The 20,386-nt window shown below is 38.4% G+C and overlaps 3 protein-coding genes across 4 annotated transcripts; all 3 read left to right on the top strand.

The window, feature by feature from the left end:
- The first annotated feature begins 2,568 nt into the window (after positions 1-2,568).
- Positions 2,569-6,437, top strand: LOC121689475 (apolipoprotein L3-like). Its single transcript, XM_042069341.1, has 3 exons — positions 2,569-2,938; positions 3,361-3,418; positions 4,654-6,437. Exons 1-3 carry the CDS (start codon positions 2,911-2,913, stop codon positions 5,351-5,353), a joined length of 786 nt encoding a protein of 261 aa, XP_041925275.1. The 5' UTR covers positions 2,569-2,910; the 3' UTR covers positions 5,354-6,437.
- A 3,029-nt stretch (positions 6,438-9,466) lies between these two features.
- Positions 9,467-10,479, top strand: LOC121689495 (glycoprotein hormones alpha chain-like). Its single transcript, XM_042069365.1, has 4 exons — positions 9,467-9,472; positions 9,597-9,708; positions 9,950-10,137; positions 10,274-10,479. The coding sequence occupies exons 2-4, from the start codon at positions 9,612-9,614 to the stop codon at positions 10,349-10,351; spliced, it is 363 nt and encodes a 120-aa protein (XP_041925299.1). The 5' UTR covers positions 9,467-9,472; positions 9,597-9,611; the 3' UTR covers positions 10,352-10,479.
- A 1,818-nt stretch (positions 10,480-12,297) lies between these two features.
- Positions 12,298-19,645, top strand: LOC121689437 (low affinity immunoglobulin gamma Fc region receptor II-a-like). 2 transcript variants are annotated; one of them, XM_042069269.1, is made up of 12 exons: positions 12,298-12,396; positions 14,875-14,910; positions 15,196-15,528; positions 15,681-15,953; positions 16,284-16,529; positions 16,628-16,735; positions 17,515-17,539; positions 17,704-17,798; positions 18,200-18,286; positions 18,426-18,488; positions 18,623-18,680; positions 18,839-19,645. In XM_042069269.1, exons 1-11 carry the CDS (start codon positions 12,366-12,368, stop codon positions 18,646-18,648), a joined length of 1,323 nt encoding a protein of 440 aa, XP_041925203.1. In that variant the 5' UTR covers positions 12,298-12,365; the 3' UTR covers positions 18,649-18,680; positions 18,839-19,645. The 2 variants fall into 2 exon arrangements, with proteins under 2 accessions (XP_041925203.1, XP_041925202.1); XM_042069268.1 differs by having other exon boundaries at positions 18,623-18,689.
- The last annotated feature ends 741 nt before the right edge of the window (positions 19,646-20,386 follow it).

Below are 20,386 nucleotides of genomic sequence, written 5' to 3'. Positions count from 1 at the left end.
AGTTGTACTGTCATACTTGGGCGTTGTCAAACAGTGATTTTAGTAATTTGTTCTTAAAGATTATGAGTAATAATGTATTTGTTAACACCCCTTTTCTCAATACTTGTATCTGAATGAAGCTCAACTAAGGACAGAAAAAAAAACATTAGGTCAATACAAAAGTAACCCTACCCAGATGTCACATGGTCTGCTTTTAAATTGAAAAACTGAATTGCTGCTAAATAAATGTCCCAGCTAAATATCCCTGAAGCTGTTGTGGGCTCTGTGGATTGTTACTAAATCCTAAAAAAGAATATGAAGAGCACAGCACCTAACTGGCCAGTAGAGGGCAGTGCTAAAAATGTTAAACGTAATAAAAATATTTTGCCCATTAAAGTATTCTCGCATCACAGTATATTGTTACAATTTGTTCAAGTTATGTTTTTATTTTTAATTAACAGCCTTTGGACACCTTTGGCATTTACACCTATTTTCTTAACATAACATACAACCAATTTCCATCACAACTTGAACACAATATAATGTTTGAAGAGGGTATTTTGAACTAATAAAAATATATCCTGCATGACAATATGAGAAACATGACAAAGAAGTCATGGTGACCACTAAACAAAGCATACGTCAGAGATTAGAGAGGCTGTCCATGACTAGAATGTATTATCATAAAACCAATTACTGGTACAGAAGGCAATGGGCAGTGAAATCAGTAAAGAGACATCCATTTAATCATTTCATTGTTTAATTCATATAGATGTCTGTGCACATAGACCCTGAAAGTACCTGCAAACAGGTAAAACTGCTTTTTTTGCGGTTCGGGGGGCCCAGCACGGGGGGGGGGGGGGGGGAGTGGACCCCGGGGATAAAACAAAATTTTTCCGTAAAAGTCTAGTGGGGCTACATACCCACCAAATTTCATGTGCCGGTTCGGTGTCCCGGGTATCGTTGACCAAAAATTCAGGAAGTAGATGACGGGGAAAAAAATAAATAAATAATTAAATGAATATTAAAAATTATATATGAAATATATAACATGTAAACAGATCATTTACATGTTATAAGGGGTTAAACAAGCTCAGCCCCAGATAAGATGGTGGTATTTTCTGTATCATGTCTCAATACAATTTTTGCTGTTACAATTTTGGCTGCAGTTTTTGAATAGAGTATTAAATTGTACACATAGACAATGGTTATCAGAGGTTTTCCTAAGCCCATACAATGACAGGTCTGGAAACATGTGTGGTGTTGATGCAGTGCCTGGGATGCTCTTTTTCATACCCAATCATATTGCCATTTACCCTAATTAGTTTTCAAACATTCCTCATTTTGTTTTCTTTATCATTACACAACTTTTACAGCATTTTATTACCCCAATTTTATTACTGGTGTCAAATCCAAAATTAACAGATATTTTCCATGAAATAGTCAAATTTGTCATTTTTAACATTTGATATGTTGTCTGTGTCCTTTTTGCAACTAAATATGACTTTAAGAGATTTGCAGATTATTACATTCTGTTTTTATTAACATTTTACACAATGTCCCAACTTTTTCTGTTTTTGGGTTGTATATTTTTGAGTCAATTTATCAATTAGTTTCCACAAAATTCACTAGAAGCCATCATTTAAGGTGCTGTAAGGTGCCCTTCATCTTTTTGAAACATTTGAAGATTATAACATATTTAATACGAAAGATGGATCCATGTATGGTGGGCACCATCCTTCTGAAATGGTCCTATGCCTATAACTTTTAGATACCACTGCAATAAGTACACACCAAAGTACATTAAACAATACAGAGAAACTGTCAATCAGGCGTGTTTATCATGTGGAAGCATGTTGTCTGTGGATGGCACACGCCCAGCATGCGAAGACATCTAACAGGTCTGGAGGCAATTGCCTTTGACATTCCATCTGTTTGCATGAACCATTATTGTAAACATGGTATCTAGTAACCTGACCCTAGCCAGATGAATTTCGCTCCGCCTAGCTCCACTCATCCATCTGGAACCGATCCATTGAAGTGTTGCTTCAGAAGGCTGGGCCTAATCAAAAAATGCTTGCATATGATTGAATAAGCCACTTGTCCGTCATCTATTGACGTGCTACTTCAACCACTCACATCGAAGCCAACCCGTGGCGCTGATAACAGTTTCACAGTCGCTTCTACGCTATGTCACATCTATGAAACTCCCGCCCTGCGTCCTGATTGGCTGTACCATAAAATCGGTTGCAGAAATCACTCTCAATGGAAGAGGTCCCAGATGGATGTGAGCGAAGCTAGGCGGAGCTAAGCGGAACGAAATTCATCTGGCTAGGGTCAGGTTAGGTATCTAGGGGAATGTCATCAAATGTCAAGTTGGGCCAGCTATGAAAGGATTGAAGCATTTTAATAATAATAACATTGCACTAAAATGAAAGTAGAGCGAAAAGCAGGTGACTTGTATCTGTCACCTTTGTTTCCACTGCAGAGCTGTGTACACAATGATGAAGCAGAAAAAATGTTTTTTTTTTTTATTATACTTCCTCCTTGCTATTTCAGTGAACAATGAAACGTCTGTACTGGCTGTTCCAGAAGTCTTTATATAGCCAGACAAGTCTGAGGAGCTTCATTTTAATCCAAATTACCATACTGCTAACACAGGGTTGTACAGAGTAGGCATTCAAATTTATACTTTTTTGTATTAATAAGTAGCCTAAATTTTAGACTTTGTTAGTCAAAGTTATGATAGCTAAAGGTTTGATCAGCTTCTCCATTGCAATGCTTATGAAGATCATTTATACACGCACAATGGGAGATGAACATCATCATCATCATCATCATCATCATCATCATTATTAAGGAAATTACAGATTTATGAAATAAGAGACCCAGTGGTTTTCCGAGTAGTTATTCTTCTTCAGTTAAATCAAGATGCTAATAAGTACATCATCGAGACGACGGTAAAGTTATACTTTTTTGCACCTGTCATCTTGAGTTATAATTGATCCATGAAAAGGTCCATTAAATTGCCTCCAGTATTGTGAATGTGATTACTTTTAGTACAATATATCATATTGTATTCTGTCCAGTTAATTTCTGGTATTCAAATGACAGAAGATTGTTTAGTGGAGTAAGTAGGGAACCTGGTAGCCTACGTAACAGTCAACCAAATGAATGTGTTTTCCTAAGCCAACAAGTTTGGTTGTCATGCAAAATAGAATGTTTTGAACTTGAATAACTGCAGTGTGCATTTCTCTTTTGTAATGTCTGTTTTTCTTTTTTAAAATTGCCCTTCATACTTTGGGGTTAGTGAGCATTCTGATTTTGTTGTATGGTGCTCTTTTAGCCAATTACAAGAATGCTTACACTTGACTACTTTTACACTCAGGATGAAGTGGCGACATGGCAGAGCTGCACTTCCTGCAGAAATGGAAGATGGGTAAAGTGTTCATCCAAAATAAATAATCATCTGAACTTGTGTCAATTGTTGTTTGTAAAGATTTACAAAATTTAATTAACCACAAATAAACCAAGTAGATCCAAATTCCATTAATCCTTTTGTGCCCGTGCTGAACATTCCATTTTTGGTGCTGGACGACTTCCTCACACAAAAAAAAACATGCCATCAATGGGATATACATACCATTGTAATCAGAAGGATCAGTTCTATTAAATTATGTAAAATACATATGGTAATGTTGATATAGTAATGAACAGTCTTCTGAAATTCCTCTCCAAATTTATTATAAATGAATTTTTATCATCATCCGTATTTCTCTACAAGATAGAGAAAAATATAGAGTGTATAACATGTTTATCTGTTAATCTGTGAGTTATTTAGCAAAACAACTAAATTGGAATATCCTTAATCTTTCAAAAGTTATGATACATTTATTTAGTGATGACAAAAATGCAGGAAATGAATGAATGTAAACATAGTAGCAAGTAGGCCATTGCAAAATGGCTGTGTCTTGTTATTTGTAGGCTACACATTGTAACTAAACAAATCACAGCATGTAAATAGGAACATTTTGGAGTTACATTATAAAACAAATGTGTTGTCCCTATCTGGACACAGAGATGTGTTGTTGTCTGGACACGGAATTTGTGTTGTTTTTAACACATTCGTTTTAAGAGTGAAGGCTATTGGAATTGGCCACTTCAAGAAACTGTGCTAAGCTAGGCTAGCGGTGGGTGCATGAGACCGAGTAACTATATGCACAGAGATGAGAAAGGGTTGTATCGACTTAGCTTACTCTGGGGAATATGGTGAATAAGCTAAAGTCCCAAAAAGTGGCCATGTTCCTTTAATATCATTTTAATGGTAGGGCCTACATAACCTCTTACTATGACAAACGGCACCTCTGCCATTGTCTGAGCGGAATTCAGATATCTTTTTCTGCAGACTGCTGTCAGAGTATTCCATCTAGTATTATATATCGGAGTTATGTTCATACTTTGTTGCAAAAGATAAATATTTAGTTCATTTTTTATTATTGTGCTTTTCAATCAGAGTGGAAACCACAAGATCAAATCTTGTAAAGGGTGCCTTTATTTTGAATATGACTGTCAACTCAATCAAATGTCACTCAGCAACCATAGGATGACATCAGGAAAATGTGCAGTGGTCTTTTAATTTTTTCCAGAGCTGTATATTATATATTTGTCTTTCAGAGGCATTAATGTCAGTGTGAAAAAGCAGATCGGATGCCTGAGGAAGACCATAGGGCAGCTGGAGTCGGTCCACAGGAGGACCACTGTTTGCAGTCTATCTGGCGGGGTGATTGGTGCCGTCGGCGGTGTCACTTCCATTGTTGGTCTCATCATGGCTCCCTTCACCTTTGGAGCTTCCCTGGCGGTGACCGGTGTTGGCGTGGTAGTCGCAGCTGCCGGCGGAATCACTGGTGTTGCTTCCAACATCACCAAGATAACCCGCGAGAAGAGTTGTCAGGAGAAGATCAAAGAGATCTTGAATGATTGCAACAGCAGGCTCAGCCCTGTTATGAGCAATTTGCAGAACTGTACTGGCAGTGTACAAGATTGTCAGGCTTCAATTGGCGCAGGTAAACCAATATCAGGTTTGACCCAGAGATTAAAGCTGACCCCAATGGGTAAACAGGCAACTGAGGCCACACGACCAATCAGTGCTAGTGACAAAACAACACCTAAGGCGAACATGTGGTCCATGATCCTTGATTTGGTCAGCATTGCCAGTGATGTCAGAGAGATGCAAGAGATCAGAAAGAGGGACAAGGGTCGAAGACGATCTGAGTCTGAAACGCTGATGTTCATAAACCAGATAGAGGAAAAAGTCAGAGAGTTAGAAATGACCGTTTTTGAGTTAGACAGACAGGAAGGGATTATCCTCTCTTAGATGTGTGAGGATGTGTTGTCATTATCAAGACAGAGAATTTTCTTGTGCTTGTTTAGGCAAAAACAACCGGGAAAGCGTGTCAAGAACATGCCAATCAAACAGGGTATATTTGACCAATCAGAGACCTGGAAATATTTAGAATAATGGGGAGAATGCAATAAACCCCAAACTCCCTACTGTTTTCCCTGTCTATAAGAAAACCCTGACAATTGAGTTTTTGAACATCTTTGTTTTTAAGAATAACAGTTTTCAGTGACCTAAAAACAGACTTTACATTACTGGCAGTGTACATTATCAACCTTCAGTCTCTGCAGGCAAACTAATATCAGGTTTGATCAAGATAATAAGAGAAGTACAGACTTTGTGTGTGGCTGAAAGACCAACACGGATAGACACATTTCTGTATTCAAAAATACCTGGGTTACGGTGGCTATGCCCTTAATTTTGACGTTTTGAAGTTTTACATTTACTCATTTAGGAGATGCGTTTCATCCAAAGAAACTTGCATAATATCAATCCCCACCATGCTTTGCTCAAGGGCACAACGGTGGAAGGTGGGAATTCAGCCCGCAACTTTTCAGGCTATAGCATGCTAGCTCAACTCTTTAGCCAGTACACTACCACCAGCACATGTTTTACTGAGAAGGTTGTTCATTATTAAATATCCAGTTTGTGTAGTCTGTACATGAATGTATATTTCTTATATAGATGTAAACACGTTTTGCTTATTGCAAATAGTTTACTATAACAAATCAAATCAATCACAGACTATTGTTAATGGCATAGTTTTGATATGGGTGGTTGAGGATTTTCTTTAGTAAGTTTATTATTAATTTTACTGTGTACAATAATGTCAAACATTGATCATTGTGATTGTGATGATTGTACTATGGGATAGGAACAAGTAATCGGGGCAAAGAGATTAAAACAATTGATTTAAAATGTAGCAAATTTGCAAACGGATATACAGGTGTATTATGGCAAACATTATGGTGTATACATTTAAAAGCCAACTAAGTATCTTAAAACAGTATGTTTTGCATGCTGTCATGTCTTCTTATCAAAATAAAGGCTGCTTACTTCATCGAACATTCTTTTTTCTTGATGAGTATACTGTATACAGCACAGGATACACGGGAACCTCAATTTTGTTGACAGAGAAAACTCTTCGTTGCCAACATTCGTACTTACTTAAACACGAAAGCTAGACCATGAAAGATGGGCAATATTATATTGTATAATGTAATTATGTTGCAGGGAATAATCAATGTTAGAGCCAATAGTGATACAGTGATATTCTGACAGTGATAGGGACAGAGTAATAGGGACAGACCTTATGGACCCTTTCAACAATAAAAACAAAAACAATGACAAAAAAAGGCTTAGAAATGTTCACTTTATTCATACCGGATCTAGATTGTATGAAAGTTTCACTTTTTGAAATAAATTACGGGAAAAAATTAACTTTTCCATAATAGTCTAATTTTCTGGAGATGGAATCTAATTAAGACTCATCTCACGAGTCTTCCACAGGGGCCAGTTGTCAGTTAAAAGAAGGCTGATATTCACAGTCAAGAATACACCTGTTTATAAAGATTAAAATCTCAGGATGCAATGTGACATTTTATGGTCTTGTAAGTATACTCTTTATTTGGTTACTTTCCACAGTCCAGAGCAGGACAATAAGGTATTATTTCTTTGCATTCCAGAATGCCATATTGTATATATTGTATCACAAAAATATCTGTAATGTATAGTCAACAATAAAAACAAAAACAATGCTTGAACGTTCTATTTGGGCCCCAATCTACTTCCTCTGCATTAAGATAACATATGGAATGTTAAAAAGGAAGTCTTGTGGGGCCAACTATGATGCTGATAATGGAACCCTCTTGAAAGGGTCCATAATGATTTGATCAGTGGTAGCATAGTGAATTATAGGGATAGTTTAAAGTTTTGACTATTTTTTCCTACTGAGTCTTGCTTTTGATGCAGGCCTAATACAGATAAGAAAACAGTAACAATAATCAGATCTGAAGAAGTTCAATCCCCCAAAGACATACTGGTTTGCAGATTCTACTCAGAGTTTTTAAGGTTTCTTTTTTAATGAAGTCAAGGGACAATTGTCCAAGAAATGATTGACCATAATTTCTTCCATAGCCATAACAATATCAAGTGAAAGTGAAAGTAAACACAAGGCTATATTTGTACAAGGTGGTGCCTATAGCCTTATTCTGAGTATACAACAAAGCGTAAATAAAAGGAATGTGATATGAGATGCAAACAAGGATTTTAATCCACAAACACTAAGCATCAGATTCTTACCTGGGAAACAGTGTGGCTGCGTGCAATCACTGCGCCAAGGTGGCAGTGGTTCACCAACAGAAGACAGGCCCGTCGCTAGAAGGCAAGCAAACCAAGCAATTGCTTGGGGCCCCGAGCTGGCCAGGGGGCGGCACCAAGCATGCATTTGAAACTCTCACTGCACGCAGTTGGATAACGCTACGACCAATCACAACAATTCATCAGTGTCAGTCATCAGTGTAGCTCGCCTTTGTCCCGCCTACACCGATTTGATTGGTCCCTCTCGCTTAAATGCTATGTTAAGCTACAAGTAGGCCTAGGTCAATGTATAACATTAGCTTGGGATGTTTTTACAGTAAGCATTGGTAGTTGTGAAAGTAGCTGCATCCCTTCTAAATATCAAAATATGGAAATGCTAACATATCTTTTCTTTCTCCCTCAAGGTGCTTTGCTTAAATTTCTCAGCCCTCAGGCTCTTCCTAAGGATACCTCCACTGATGAAGGTAGAGTGAATTTCTCTCACTGAGCTGAGCTGTTAATGACCATTTCCAATATGCTAACAGTGAAATGGTCAAACGTACTTCACAGGTAATTTCAGATTTTTAAAAAAAATTGTTTTCCCAGGTACACCATCAACTTCATCCTCCATTCATGAGGAAGAAGCTGACATTGGATTTTATGGTATGGTGGTGTTTTTGCAAATGTTCAAAATGTTCAAAACTAATGCACAGTATATATGCAACAGCAGTATTTGCACTGTCAACATTTTTTATTCATATAAAGTGTGGGTGAATTTAAACTGTATGGCTATGCTGTGGTTCCTGTAGGCGTAGCGTGCGGTGGTGGGGGGGGGGGGGTTAAAAAAGTTGGTGTTTTCTACACAAGGCAAATACTGGCCTGGGAAAACCCAAACAAACCTTCAATTTGCTCTGCAGGTCAGTCTGGCAAGAAGGCCACTGACTCCTATTTCAATGTTCTGAAAACCCAGGTACCAATCACAATCGCTTATCCGGCATGGGGCTGGCTATATGATGACAAATAGAGCAGTGCACTCAACACAACCTACAGTTAAGAACCAAATTATTCATACCCCTGGCAAATATTGATTCAATGTTGATTTTCTCTTTAGCGATATGTTTGTTCTGACTGAAAACAACACTACGACATGTCAAAAGGTTGTAAGACAATGTGGTAGAAGCATGGAATAAAAAAAAGAAGTATTATCATCTTTTTTTTTTTGTAATGCAATGTTTATGGATTTTTCAACATAGGGAAGTATACACAGCATTTGTCACATTTTGTCACAGCATTTGTCACAGCATAATGGTCACATTTTCCCTTCATTCCTTCGTTGAGATGCACGAAGTCCATGGAATCCAGGTTGCCTAGCAGCGTGAACAAAATCACGCGCAAGGCAGCATGGGAAAACCCAGGCTAATAGTTCATAACACTAAAAATCAGGTAGATTATCTTTTCTATGTCATGACAACAGTTGCCAGGATACATGATGATTTTTCCTCATGGGACATGTGCCCTTGACGGTAATCAGTGTAATCAAAACCATCCAACATTAAGGGTGTATTAGATTGATGAGCCACTGTTTTGCCACTGAAGTTCAGTATTCATTTCTCATTCACTTAAGGGATTATAAGTCAGAAAAGCAGTCAGTGAGTCATGCTGATCACAGTCTTGCAGCATGAGGATGAAGGTCTTTATTAATCCAAGAGGTGTCTGAAGGAGGACTTGGACTGATATAAAAGGGACTGCTTAGTGAACAGTAGGCTCTCAATCAACAGCAGCAGGTGAAGACCAAAGGTAATGTTGGTCATTCTTACTATTATATAGACAAACATGTACTTGTGGAAATTGTTTTGTATTTTGCACATAGTTTGAAATCTAAGATGTCACTGTAAGACTGCTCTTTGCATGTGTGTTGTAGGATACTACAGTCACCATGGTTACACAAACAAAGTCTTGTGTAGCATCCCTTCTGCTGGTATCAATACTTCTTCACATAGGAGATTTTTATCCCAACAACGAGGTGTCATCCAGTAAGTAACAACTCACACAGCTTCAAGTGAATCATATTGACAAATTGCACGCCCATCAATGCAGTAAAATCAAAAAGAGTAAAAACTTCATTATGGGATAACACTGTAAATGACGCAAAGCTTTTCAAAAGAACTTTCTGAAAGTTGTTATGAGTGTAGCACAACTTGAAAGCAGTTACAGATGAATGCTTATGAGAATGCTAAAGCATGACCCTATGTTCCTTATTGCCTTTTTGTTCAGAAGGCCGTGATGAGTGTAAACTGACAGAGCACCCCAGCTTGTCCATGCCTGGGGCTCCAATCTATCAGTGTAAAGGGGGCTGCTACTCAATAGCGTATCCTACTCCTTTGAGATCCAAGGGAACAATGTTGGTGCAAAAAAACATCACCTCTGAGGCATCATGCTGTGTGGCCCGAGAATTTAAATCGGTATGATATGAAGTGTTTTCTAGAAATAACTCTATCTATGATAAGCAAAAATGTGCATTTATTATCTCACAGTTAAGACAAAGTCGGCTAATGCAGAAATGTTGAAATATTAATAAATGTTGTTCATGTTTTACAGGTGACAGGTTTGTATAATCTGAAGCTGCTGAACCACACAGACTGCCACTGCAGTACATGCCGCCATCACAAGGCTTAGAGAATGTGCATGAGAATGATTGTCCCCGTGCAACCAAATAACACCTTAAATGCTCCATTTCAAGTTCAAGTAGTTTTATTGTAATGTACTCATAACATTAAGTATAAGTAATGAAATTATTATGCTCAAGAGCCAGTTCAATGTTTTGTCCTTGCCAATGTAATTATCTGTAGTTCACATTGCTTTCCTTAACCCTTTAATTAAATGTATTCATTTGGATGTTGTCTGGTTGTTTTAACTTACTATAAATGTGCATAATAAAGTTGACTTCCAGTTGATAAAGTTATTATTTTTTTAATAACATATTTAAACATTTTGGTGGAAATAGATTGCCAAATGGGCTTGCAGGATTATGTGACAGATCAGGTCGACATCTATAAGCTTCTGCAGAAATATTCTAATATGCACATTTCATATGGAGCAATTTCCCCCAAAGATTAGCTGACAAAAAATAATGCCTGCCATTATGAGGCCTTAACACAATTAGAGCTGACTGTGGCACAAGTAGGTAGGTGATAGGGTATCATGCAAGTAGCTTGGTTTAGTAGTGGTTCAATTCTCACATGGAGTTACAGTTTTGTACAATTGCTAAAACACTAAACTCACTTTAGTGAACAGTGCAGGTTAATATCAACAATGGGCAGAAACTATCAGTGATAAATTGAGAGTTCATTGTCGGCAGTATGTAGCCTACTTCTCATTTACAGTACTGAAATGCCTGTCTTTTCCGATATACAGTTTTTCCCAATAGCTAAAACACATTTTTTGAAAGCTTCCCCCCTTTTCTCAAAAGTGTAAACACAAACCCCAATCTCAATACTTTATTTTTCTGGATTTCTAGTAAATGCTGAATCCACTGAGTTGCATTTGCTGTATTGTAAACAATGGGTCATTCCGTACCAAATCAACAGATTCCTCCTGCCTGACCATCTTGGATTTGTGCATTGTTCCCACACCAGGCCCAGCAACACACCAGTCCTAATTGCCGTTGTTGAAGTAAATAATTGTCCGATATGATTTTAGATAATAGTTTGTTAACAGCCATCAAGACAGCCATCAATTAGGCAATACGAAGTGGTACAATTGCAAACCCTGGGTCCTACCCTACAACATCTGCCGCCAACCTTCTACACAGTATCAAGAGAATTTGCAGAATATGAAAGACTGCTCACAGTGAACGAATGGACAACTTTTCAGCATCATGAAGACAGTTTAGAAATGCCCTTGATACAAAACTGATACACCAAATTGTGTTTATGGAGCACCATGTGGTGGTCCATAGGCTTTGCATTAGGGCGATATATAAAACAAAGGCCAAGCAGTGTTGGCAAAGTACTGTTCCTTATCAGAAGTTATGGCAAGCATGTTTATTTGGAAAATAAATGTTTCTTGTTCTCTTGGACCTGTAAAATTCATATTTGATTATTAAACTTTCATTTATTTGATTAAAATGTAATTCCTCATTAAATGTAAAATGTCCTCATTAAATGTAAAATTTGTGTAATAAAATAAAGTATATAAAACAAAATAAATGAACAAGCATGTCTTGTGGGGACTTTGAGTGGTTAGGTGTGTTGTCTCTGTGTGTGCAAGAGGGAGAGAGAGAGAGAGAGAGAGAGAGAGAGAGAGAGAGAGAGAGAGAGAGAGAGAGAAGAAACATTCATATTCAGTGGCATCTAGCTGACCAGCAGCTGTACACCAACGTACACCACACACATATTTATACTTCTGATTACACAAGTTTTTAAAACACACTTCTAGATGTTAACATGTAAGGAGCATTGTTATTCAGAAGCCTTGCATCAAAGATGTATTATCTGAATTGTCTTGTACATCCCTAAATGCCTTAGTAACAGAGCAAATGAAGGGAAGTTGCATTACAGCAAGAGCATGTGACAGAAAGATGTTCACACATGCAGCACATTTATTATGCAATAGTGGTGAACATTTGTGGTGGACTAGCACACAGCAACTCGGAGGACGCACAGAAGTTCAGACACACTGAGAGGACAGCATGAAACCAAATCAGCTTTTTCTGCTGCTTTGTAAGTCCAACACAATGATATTTTATGTCTGTGCATGTCCTGTATATGAAGCAATAATTCATCTGTACTGTATACATACACTGTATCTCTGAAACTCTCACAAAGGTCAACATATAAGTGTACCATTTTGAAGACACTTCTAAAGATATCTCATATTCCTTTCAGGATGATAAAAAAACGACTCAAAATGTCACAGTAAGCCAGATGTGCCAGATTATGTCCTCAGGACCTTATGGACATGGCTTAATGATACTTAATGGTCTCTCTGTTAAAGCTGATTTAGGTTAAATATGGGTGATACATGCTGTGCACTAGATTTCTCCCTGACTGTAGATTTGTAAAGTGCAAATTGACAGCCCACTGATTAAACTTGTTAGTACAGTCTTATTTCTCAATGTAATTAACTAACTTTACTCTGTTCTTCTGTAGTATTTGTTTTATTTATTATACTAGAACGTTTACATGCAACAAAATATCTCTCCATCAAGATGTTATGAGCACAAGGCACTTTAGCAGTAGCTATACGCAGCTGTCAGCTATACACTCTAAGAACATCTTGGCATGTGTGTGTGTGTGTGTGTGTGAAAGAGAGAGAGAGAGAGAGATCTATTTTATGCTCATGTTGTTAGAGTTGGCTATAGTGAGGGATTTGAATTTAATTCTAGCTGTTATAGAAAGCCAATGAGAAGTAAACAATAGTAGAGTAAACAATGCAGGAGAGGAGAAATTCACTTTGTCAAAGGCTGCAGACAACTGGGGCCTGTACTACGAAGCGGGGTTACTGGCTTATCTGCGTAACTTCGAGAGTAACTTGATCACGTGTGGCGTAACTTCCCGATTAACCCGTACTACGAAAGGTGGATAGGTTTTAACCGAGGTATGCTGCCATGGCAATTTACGCTGCATCTCAAACCTGCTACGAGCAGGTTATGTTCTTGGTTAACCCGAGGTTTCCGTTAACCACACCCTTTATAAGTACCACCCCTCCACTAACAATGTCGCCGTACCTGGATGATCCATACGACATTGGAGCGCAAATCGTGAGGGGCTCTCTTCGCAGGGCGAGCCGGTTTTAGAGACGGCCAGAAAATATATAGGCTACCCGGGCAATATTCTCTATGAAGAGATTGTCAGCCGAGGGAATTCGTTATCTTTGTCAGATGATCTAGGAAGACGTCTCAGCAATGCCCGTACGTGGACATTTATTTATTATTCCACCGGTGCTGTATGTCCGAAAATAAATGGGACATAGCCTACAGTAATAGCTACTAATAAATTAAAATCACCATTTTAACAAACTTGTTGAATTGAATGTCATATTACCCTGCACATAAAGGCTACACATTTCCACAGGACCAGAATCCGACCGAATGCCTCCCTCAACCCCCTCCATAATCGGCCTTCCACTATTATTTGCGATGGCCAACTCCTCTGCTACTGTAAAACACTCTGGTGCCTTTAGTGTTCAAAGACACCTTTTTCTTGTTAGCTGTAGAACAGAGGCCAAGTGAAGGATATAAGCTAGGCCTACATGTTTTCATAATTAAGAAATATTAATGCAAGCTATAACTATATAAACCTACTATCTGAATAATGTTTTTGTGTTTCATTTTCACCTGCTGCCATGTGCGTTTGGCAATGGTGTTGCATCTGAAATGTTCACAGGATTAGGCATACACTATCAGTCAATGGGGGCTACTTAAACATTAAATGATCCTTATTACTGTAATCTATATGCCCACTTCTGAATTGTGTTGCATCTGTAGGCCTTTCTATGAACTCAAAATAGGCTATTTAATTATTTCAACTCATTTCAGACATTCCGCAAGCTACTAATCCTCCGTAACACATATTTGAAGAACATGTGGGAATAAAACTTTACTTTTAGGCATTTAGGCTACCCGATCTGCAATACGTTGCCAACAGCCTTGCCTTGCTTTGTTCACTGCCGACGTATTTGATTTTTGTCGTAGAGTGGGTTTTAATTCCTCATAACTTGGCATAATAATTGTGCATTCCTCATCCGTAAAATAAGGTGATCGCGTCATCATTGAAAGTGGTGACTTGCGCTGCAACCCGCCCCTTTTATGTGAACGCGCACAAACTCCAATTAGGCTAACCCCGGCTCAACAAATCAACTTCATAATCAGCGTCGTAGTACCGATTAACACCACTTAAGATAACCAGGTTTTGTCAACCCCGGTTTAAAAAAGTAACCCTGGGTTACATCTGGGTAGGTTAAGCTCCCTTCGTAGTACAGGCCCCAGATGACTGAGCTTTTGCAACTTTCAACATTTATGTAACATTCCTTTACAAAAGTACTTAAATTATGGGTGGGGTAGAACAGTGACCTAGTTGGCCCAGGTTCAATCCTTGACCCTGCTGTTGAGAGTCTGTGTTTAGTCTGCTTTAGATAAAAAAAATAAACGAAATAGTAATATTATACCCTCCTCTGCCAATCCTCCCCCCTTCAATTAGTAATTAGTGCAGAAACTGCATTTGGATCTATGGATGGTGAGTAAGGGCTATATTTTCATTCTGTTTACCATTCCTACTTATTCTTCTTCTCAAAGTCTCTCTTATTTCACTCAATGAGAAATGAGTCTCTTTTTTGTCTTGTCATTCGTCTTTCTCTTGTACAGTATAATAACAAGAGTGTTGTTCTCCAATAAAATGTTTTCTTTAGATGTACTATTCTGTTCATAATTTGGCATGGTCTGCAATACTTATTCTTTTACATGAATGGCTAATACATGTTTTCCATCCTTATGTTTGAAACAATATGCTGTTCACAAACAGCAAAACCAAAGCCAGTTCTTAGAGGACCTCCACAGACCTGGCTGACTGAAGGAGACTCAGTGACTCTGAGCTGTGAGGTTACAGGCTCCACTACAGGCTGGAGATTCCACTGGTACAAGACTGCCCCCTACAGGCCTGAGTTGTTACATGTGACTCATGAAAGCAGAACATATTCAGTAGAGCTGCTCTCAGACAGCATCAAAGGAGTTGGAGGCTCCTACACTCTCAACCCTGCTGCTCTTAGACACACAGGGGTTTATGTGTGCAGAGCAGAGAGAGGAGAGCCAGCCTATCACACAGAGTTCAGCCAACCTCAGCCTCTCTGGGTCACAGGTGAAGAACAGTCTTTACAAATTCTGTTTTACTGCAAAATGTAAAATTCTACCTAACCTAACCCTAACCTAACCTAACCCAACCTAACCTAACCTAACCTAATCCTAACCCTAACCCTAACCTCAACTCTCTATTTGCCCTTGTCCCTGTAGGTCTTTCTACTGCATCCATTGTTGTCAGTCCCAACAACAAAACACATTTTACATCTCAGCCTCTGTCCCTGAGCTGTATGGACAGTGGGAACTCAACAGGATGGAGACTGAGATGGTTCTCAGGTATGATGGAGCGTGAAAAGTGTCCTTATGATTGGACAAACACGGGATCCAGCTGCAGAATCAGCTCATCATCATCATTAGACAGTGGAGTGTACTGGTGTCAGTCTGAGTCTGGAGAGCAGAGTAACCCTGTCAACATCACAGTGCACTGTGAGTAAACCATCAGAATGTATTTGTTTATGTTAAGAATTAGGGCATAAGCACAATTATATTTTAGTATTGTGTAACAAATGTCTTAAAAATACAGTATGGAGGACATGTACAGTTATTAATCACTGTAAAGACTGTCCGTTGACTACTCTGTGCTTTGAAAACTGATGCTGAAGTGAAACCCAGCAAGCATAAATGTGTGTTGAGTTGGGAGTAAAACTGTTGACATCAATGTATCCTGGCAGTTGGGAGTGAGAACAAAACTCCATTGTTCATTTTTAAATTGCTATAAAAAGTCAAATATACTTGACATTGTGATGTACTACATAGATGACAGTGTGATCCTGGAAAGTCCTGCACATCCTGTGACTGAAGGAGATCCTCTGACTCTGCGCTGTAGATATCGCTACCAGCCATCAAACATCAGTGCTGACTTCTATAAAGATGGGACACTCCTGCAGACCTCCACCACAGGAGAGATGGCCATCCCTGCAGTCTTAAAGTCACATGAAAGCCTCTACAAGTGCAGCAACCCAGAGAGAGGAGAGTCACCAGAGAGCTGGATCACAGTAAAGGGTACAATTAATGTGTCTGCACTAATAAATATATTAGCTCTGATTGTCAGATTCACATATATTAACGATATTCACTTTTCTTATCACTTTTAACACTAGATCCTGGACCATCTAAGCTAGAAATGGTTGGTGTAGTTGTTGGAATGATACTCATCTTGGTTGCAGGCACAATGATACTCCTGATGTATTGTTTCAAGAAGCTTAAAGGTGAGGCATCAAGAATCACTGACATATTGTTTCAAAGCAAAGTCTGAGGCAGTCAGGATTAAATAAAAAGCCTTTACTCTTACATGGCTTTACGTTTTTTTTAATAAATAAAAAAATCTGTAAATGTAAGAAATGTAAATGTCTGAGGCAGTCAGGATTAAATAAAAAGCCTGAGGCAGTCAGGATTAAATAAAAAGCCTTTACTCTTACATGGCTTTACGTTTTTTTTAATAAATAAAAAAATCTGTAAATGTAAGAAATGTATTTCAATGAATCATAAAATGGCCCTGATATGTCACCATGAAATCATGTTCATTTTAAATCATTATATCACTGACAAAAGCAGTCCGGCCAGGATATTGCCATTTCAAAAGTGAAGTTGCAGCCCTCAACTGATGTTGTTGTGTTTTGTCATGTCATATTGTGTTTTGGCCTGATGCGCCACCCTCCATCTACTAATGACGAAGTCAGTAGTGTTTCGGCGTCCGGGTTGCCAACCTCGAGTCAGGGGGAGGGGGAGGGGATACACCGCTCTACAGTAATTTGAAAGTGATTGCAGTACCAGTTTTGGCCACAATCTTACATATGGTTCCTCTAAGTGTTTCGGCTTGATGCCTTCATCTGAGCTTTGACAAAATGGTTGCCTTTTGGTTCTTTCTACAATTTAACAGGTGATCACATGACTAATATCCTATGAGCATGATCAGTGACATACTGTATGTTGCACTTTTGTTAAACTTGGCTGACATTGAAATCTTCTTTTTCTTCTCTAACAATAGGCCCTGGGACACAAACACCACTGCCGTAAGTGTATAATACACACATTTAAGGGTGTTACAACGTTTTTTCAACATATATTGAACATTCAGCCTGTATCTTTATTTAGCCTGTATCTAATCTTCTCAGCTCCATTACATTTTCCAGTTAAATGCATAAAGTCACAGTGTAGGTATTTTATCACCCTCTAGTGGTCAGCAACAGCATAACATCAGTCAGGATCAGGACCAGCACATCTCTGGAGGAAAGGAAGAAGATCAACAGGAATATTACACATTACACAGTGGTCAGTTAATCGAGTTTTGTCTCACTGTAGTAACCCACAAGAGCCCAAGTTCATCTAAAAAAAAAACCAGAAAGAAAACCAAATTGTGGGAGACAAAGGAAAAATTCATGGCAGTGAATTAGTTTTTACCACTGGTCTCGCCGAGAGTCTGTTAGCGTATGGGTATAACATTACAAATCTATAACATACATTTTCTTTGTCCCTGGGGACAGTAAATGCCAAAACCACCAAATACAGCTGAGCAGCACAAGTGTATTTACATATCAGCTTACTAATAGTGTCATGGACTCTCACTGCTGACCGTCATTGTTAAGATAATCTCACTGGCTATGCTGGCTATCATTGTACTGTATGTTACCTGTACATGGAAAGTACCAAAAACATTTTGGGTTCCCCAATAGATGGTGCTGACGCTAGACTGAGTGATGTTACTTATGCCACCATTGATCAACAAGGCACAAGTGAGAATGTCAAAAACAGGAAGAAAAGTAAAGCCACATTTTTTAATCTCACAATATTTGTATGTTTATTTTATTTGTTTGGCTAACAGTAAAATCAACAAAAATAAGTTTAGCAAACTGTTATAGTAAAATAAACTCTTTGAATTGTATCACTCTTCAACTACAGAAGAAGGACATGAAGCAGAGGCAGCTATTGTGTATTCAGAGCTCAAAACCGTGAATAACGCAGGTGAAATAAGCAATGTTTAAATATCTATCAAGTTTACACTATCAAACATGATTACACTGGATATGTATCCAGTATGTTAAATGGAGATGCTGAAATAAGACATCCCAAATGAGACCTTTGCATGTTGCCTGTAGGAGAAGCTGGTAGCTGGACACAGTGACTTCATGTATGGCTATGACAGGGAAACCAATGGTATGAAAAGTAAGTTAATCTCTTTTGCTTTCACACATTCTTCATCCAGATGTGATTAATCTCTGTCTGTCTTTGATTTTTAAATGTTAGTAATATTAGCCAGTTTCACCAGCCCTAAACTGTAAGTATCTCAATATCTATCACTTTGTATTTCACAGGTCTCCAAGGACATGAAACAGGAATTAATTCGATGGAGTAATGTTTCGGCAAAAAGCTTTTAGCTGGGCCACACAAAACCTGAATTTAAAAGAACCAAACTCAGTCCTTTAAAAGTGGACCAAAAGGTAGACCGAAACAAAAAGGACTCAGTTCCCTCTGTATTCAAATGGAATTTATTTCAAAGAGGGCTCTGATCTCTTTGTAGTGCACTTCAGCTCTGATGGGGCTTCAGTATTCTTCCTGTTTCCACTATACTTTAGCTTCTCTGGGGGTTTCAGACCTTACTGCTTTGGATTATGAATGTAGATGCTCTGGGTTAGTTATGTATTATTTTCATCATCATTCATTATCAGGTTCAAATAATTATCATGTCACATGATTGGTGTGGTGGTCTGTCACAAGCACACCCACTCACCCATGCAAACACCCATGCAAACACACACACACACACACACACACACACACACACACACACACACACACACTCACAATGTCATTTTAATATATTCACAATGAAAACAACAAGGAAAAATCCATCCTTGAAGGGAAGAACATTTATTCTGAGAAAAAAGATCTCATACAGAAATAAATATGTTTAATTAAAACACGTTGCTCCCAATTATCCTTAGAAAATCTTATATACAAAACCTGAACCAAAAAAACAGAAGCATTTCCCTATCATTTCAACTTTGTTAAGTTAATCAGAGTGTCTGTGAACTTTCAGAGGTAGTTCATTACTTTGTTTTTCACTAAGGTATGCAAATAAAGTGACACAGAGGCTAAATCCTCTTGTCATTTTTCAAAATCAGAAAGACAAGAAAATACACTAAATTTAAATAAAAGAAAGTGTGTTGACATTTGTAAGTCAGGGAATGTCTATAAAAACTAGGTACTTTGTTGAAAATGCCTATATTTACAGTTAAAACAATAATTAAAAGGTTCTAATCAACTGGAAATGTAACAAACATGCTTGGACAAAGACCCATGGTATACGTTACATTATACACCCCCATGGTAAGAGATCTATCTATCGGTGAATTACAGATAAAGGTGTCATCTTTCATCACCAAGTCCCCCAAACAATCTTCAAAAGTGCCCTCCCTGCTAATAGCTTATTTAGAGGGCATGCCAGGTAAACACCTGTCCAGTCATTTAATTACCAATGTAAACAGCAGGAGTTACTGAATGGTACAGTGACTTTGTCTGGAAGTGTGGTCTATTGTCAGATGAAATGAAAATTGCGCTCTTTGGCTAGTGTGACGCCCCGGCTTTGCTGTTCCGTCAAGCGTTATGCCTCTTCCTCCCTCTGCCTGTATGGTGCTCTTGAGTACTAGGCATATTGCTGTTTGTACTTGTATATGTCTATTGTATTTCGATCCGCAGGAGGAGCTGGAGAGTTCTGGTGGCTAATGAGGGGCGTGGCTCCGTGTTAATTGCTGTTGGAATAAAGCTGGTGTCCTGTGGCCTCAGTGCCGCTCTCGGTTCGTGAGTCGAACACTTTAGGTGTGTTTGGCATATATAGAAGAATGGCTATACTGAAAAGAACC

The sequence above is a fragment of the Alosa sapidissima genome, chromosome 18 (assembly GCF_018492685.1).
Source record: "Alosa sapidissima isolate fAloSap1 chromosome 18, fAloSap1.pri, whole genome shotgun sequence".
NCBI lineage: Eukaryota > Metazoa > Chordata > Actinopteri > Clupeiformes > Clupeidae > Alosa > Alosa sapidissima.
Note: the sequence above shows the minus strand (reverse complement) of the source record. Positions and strands in the feature narration are given on the sequence as shown.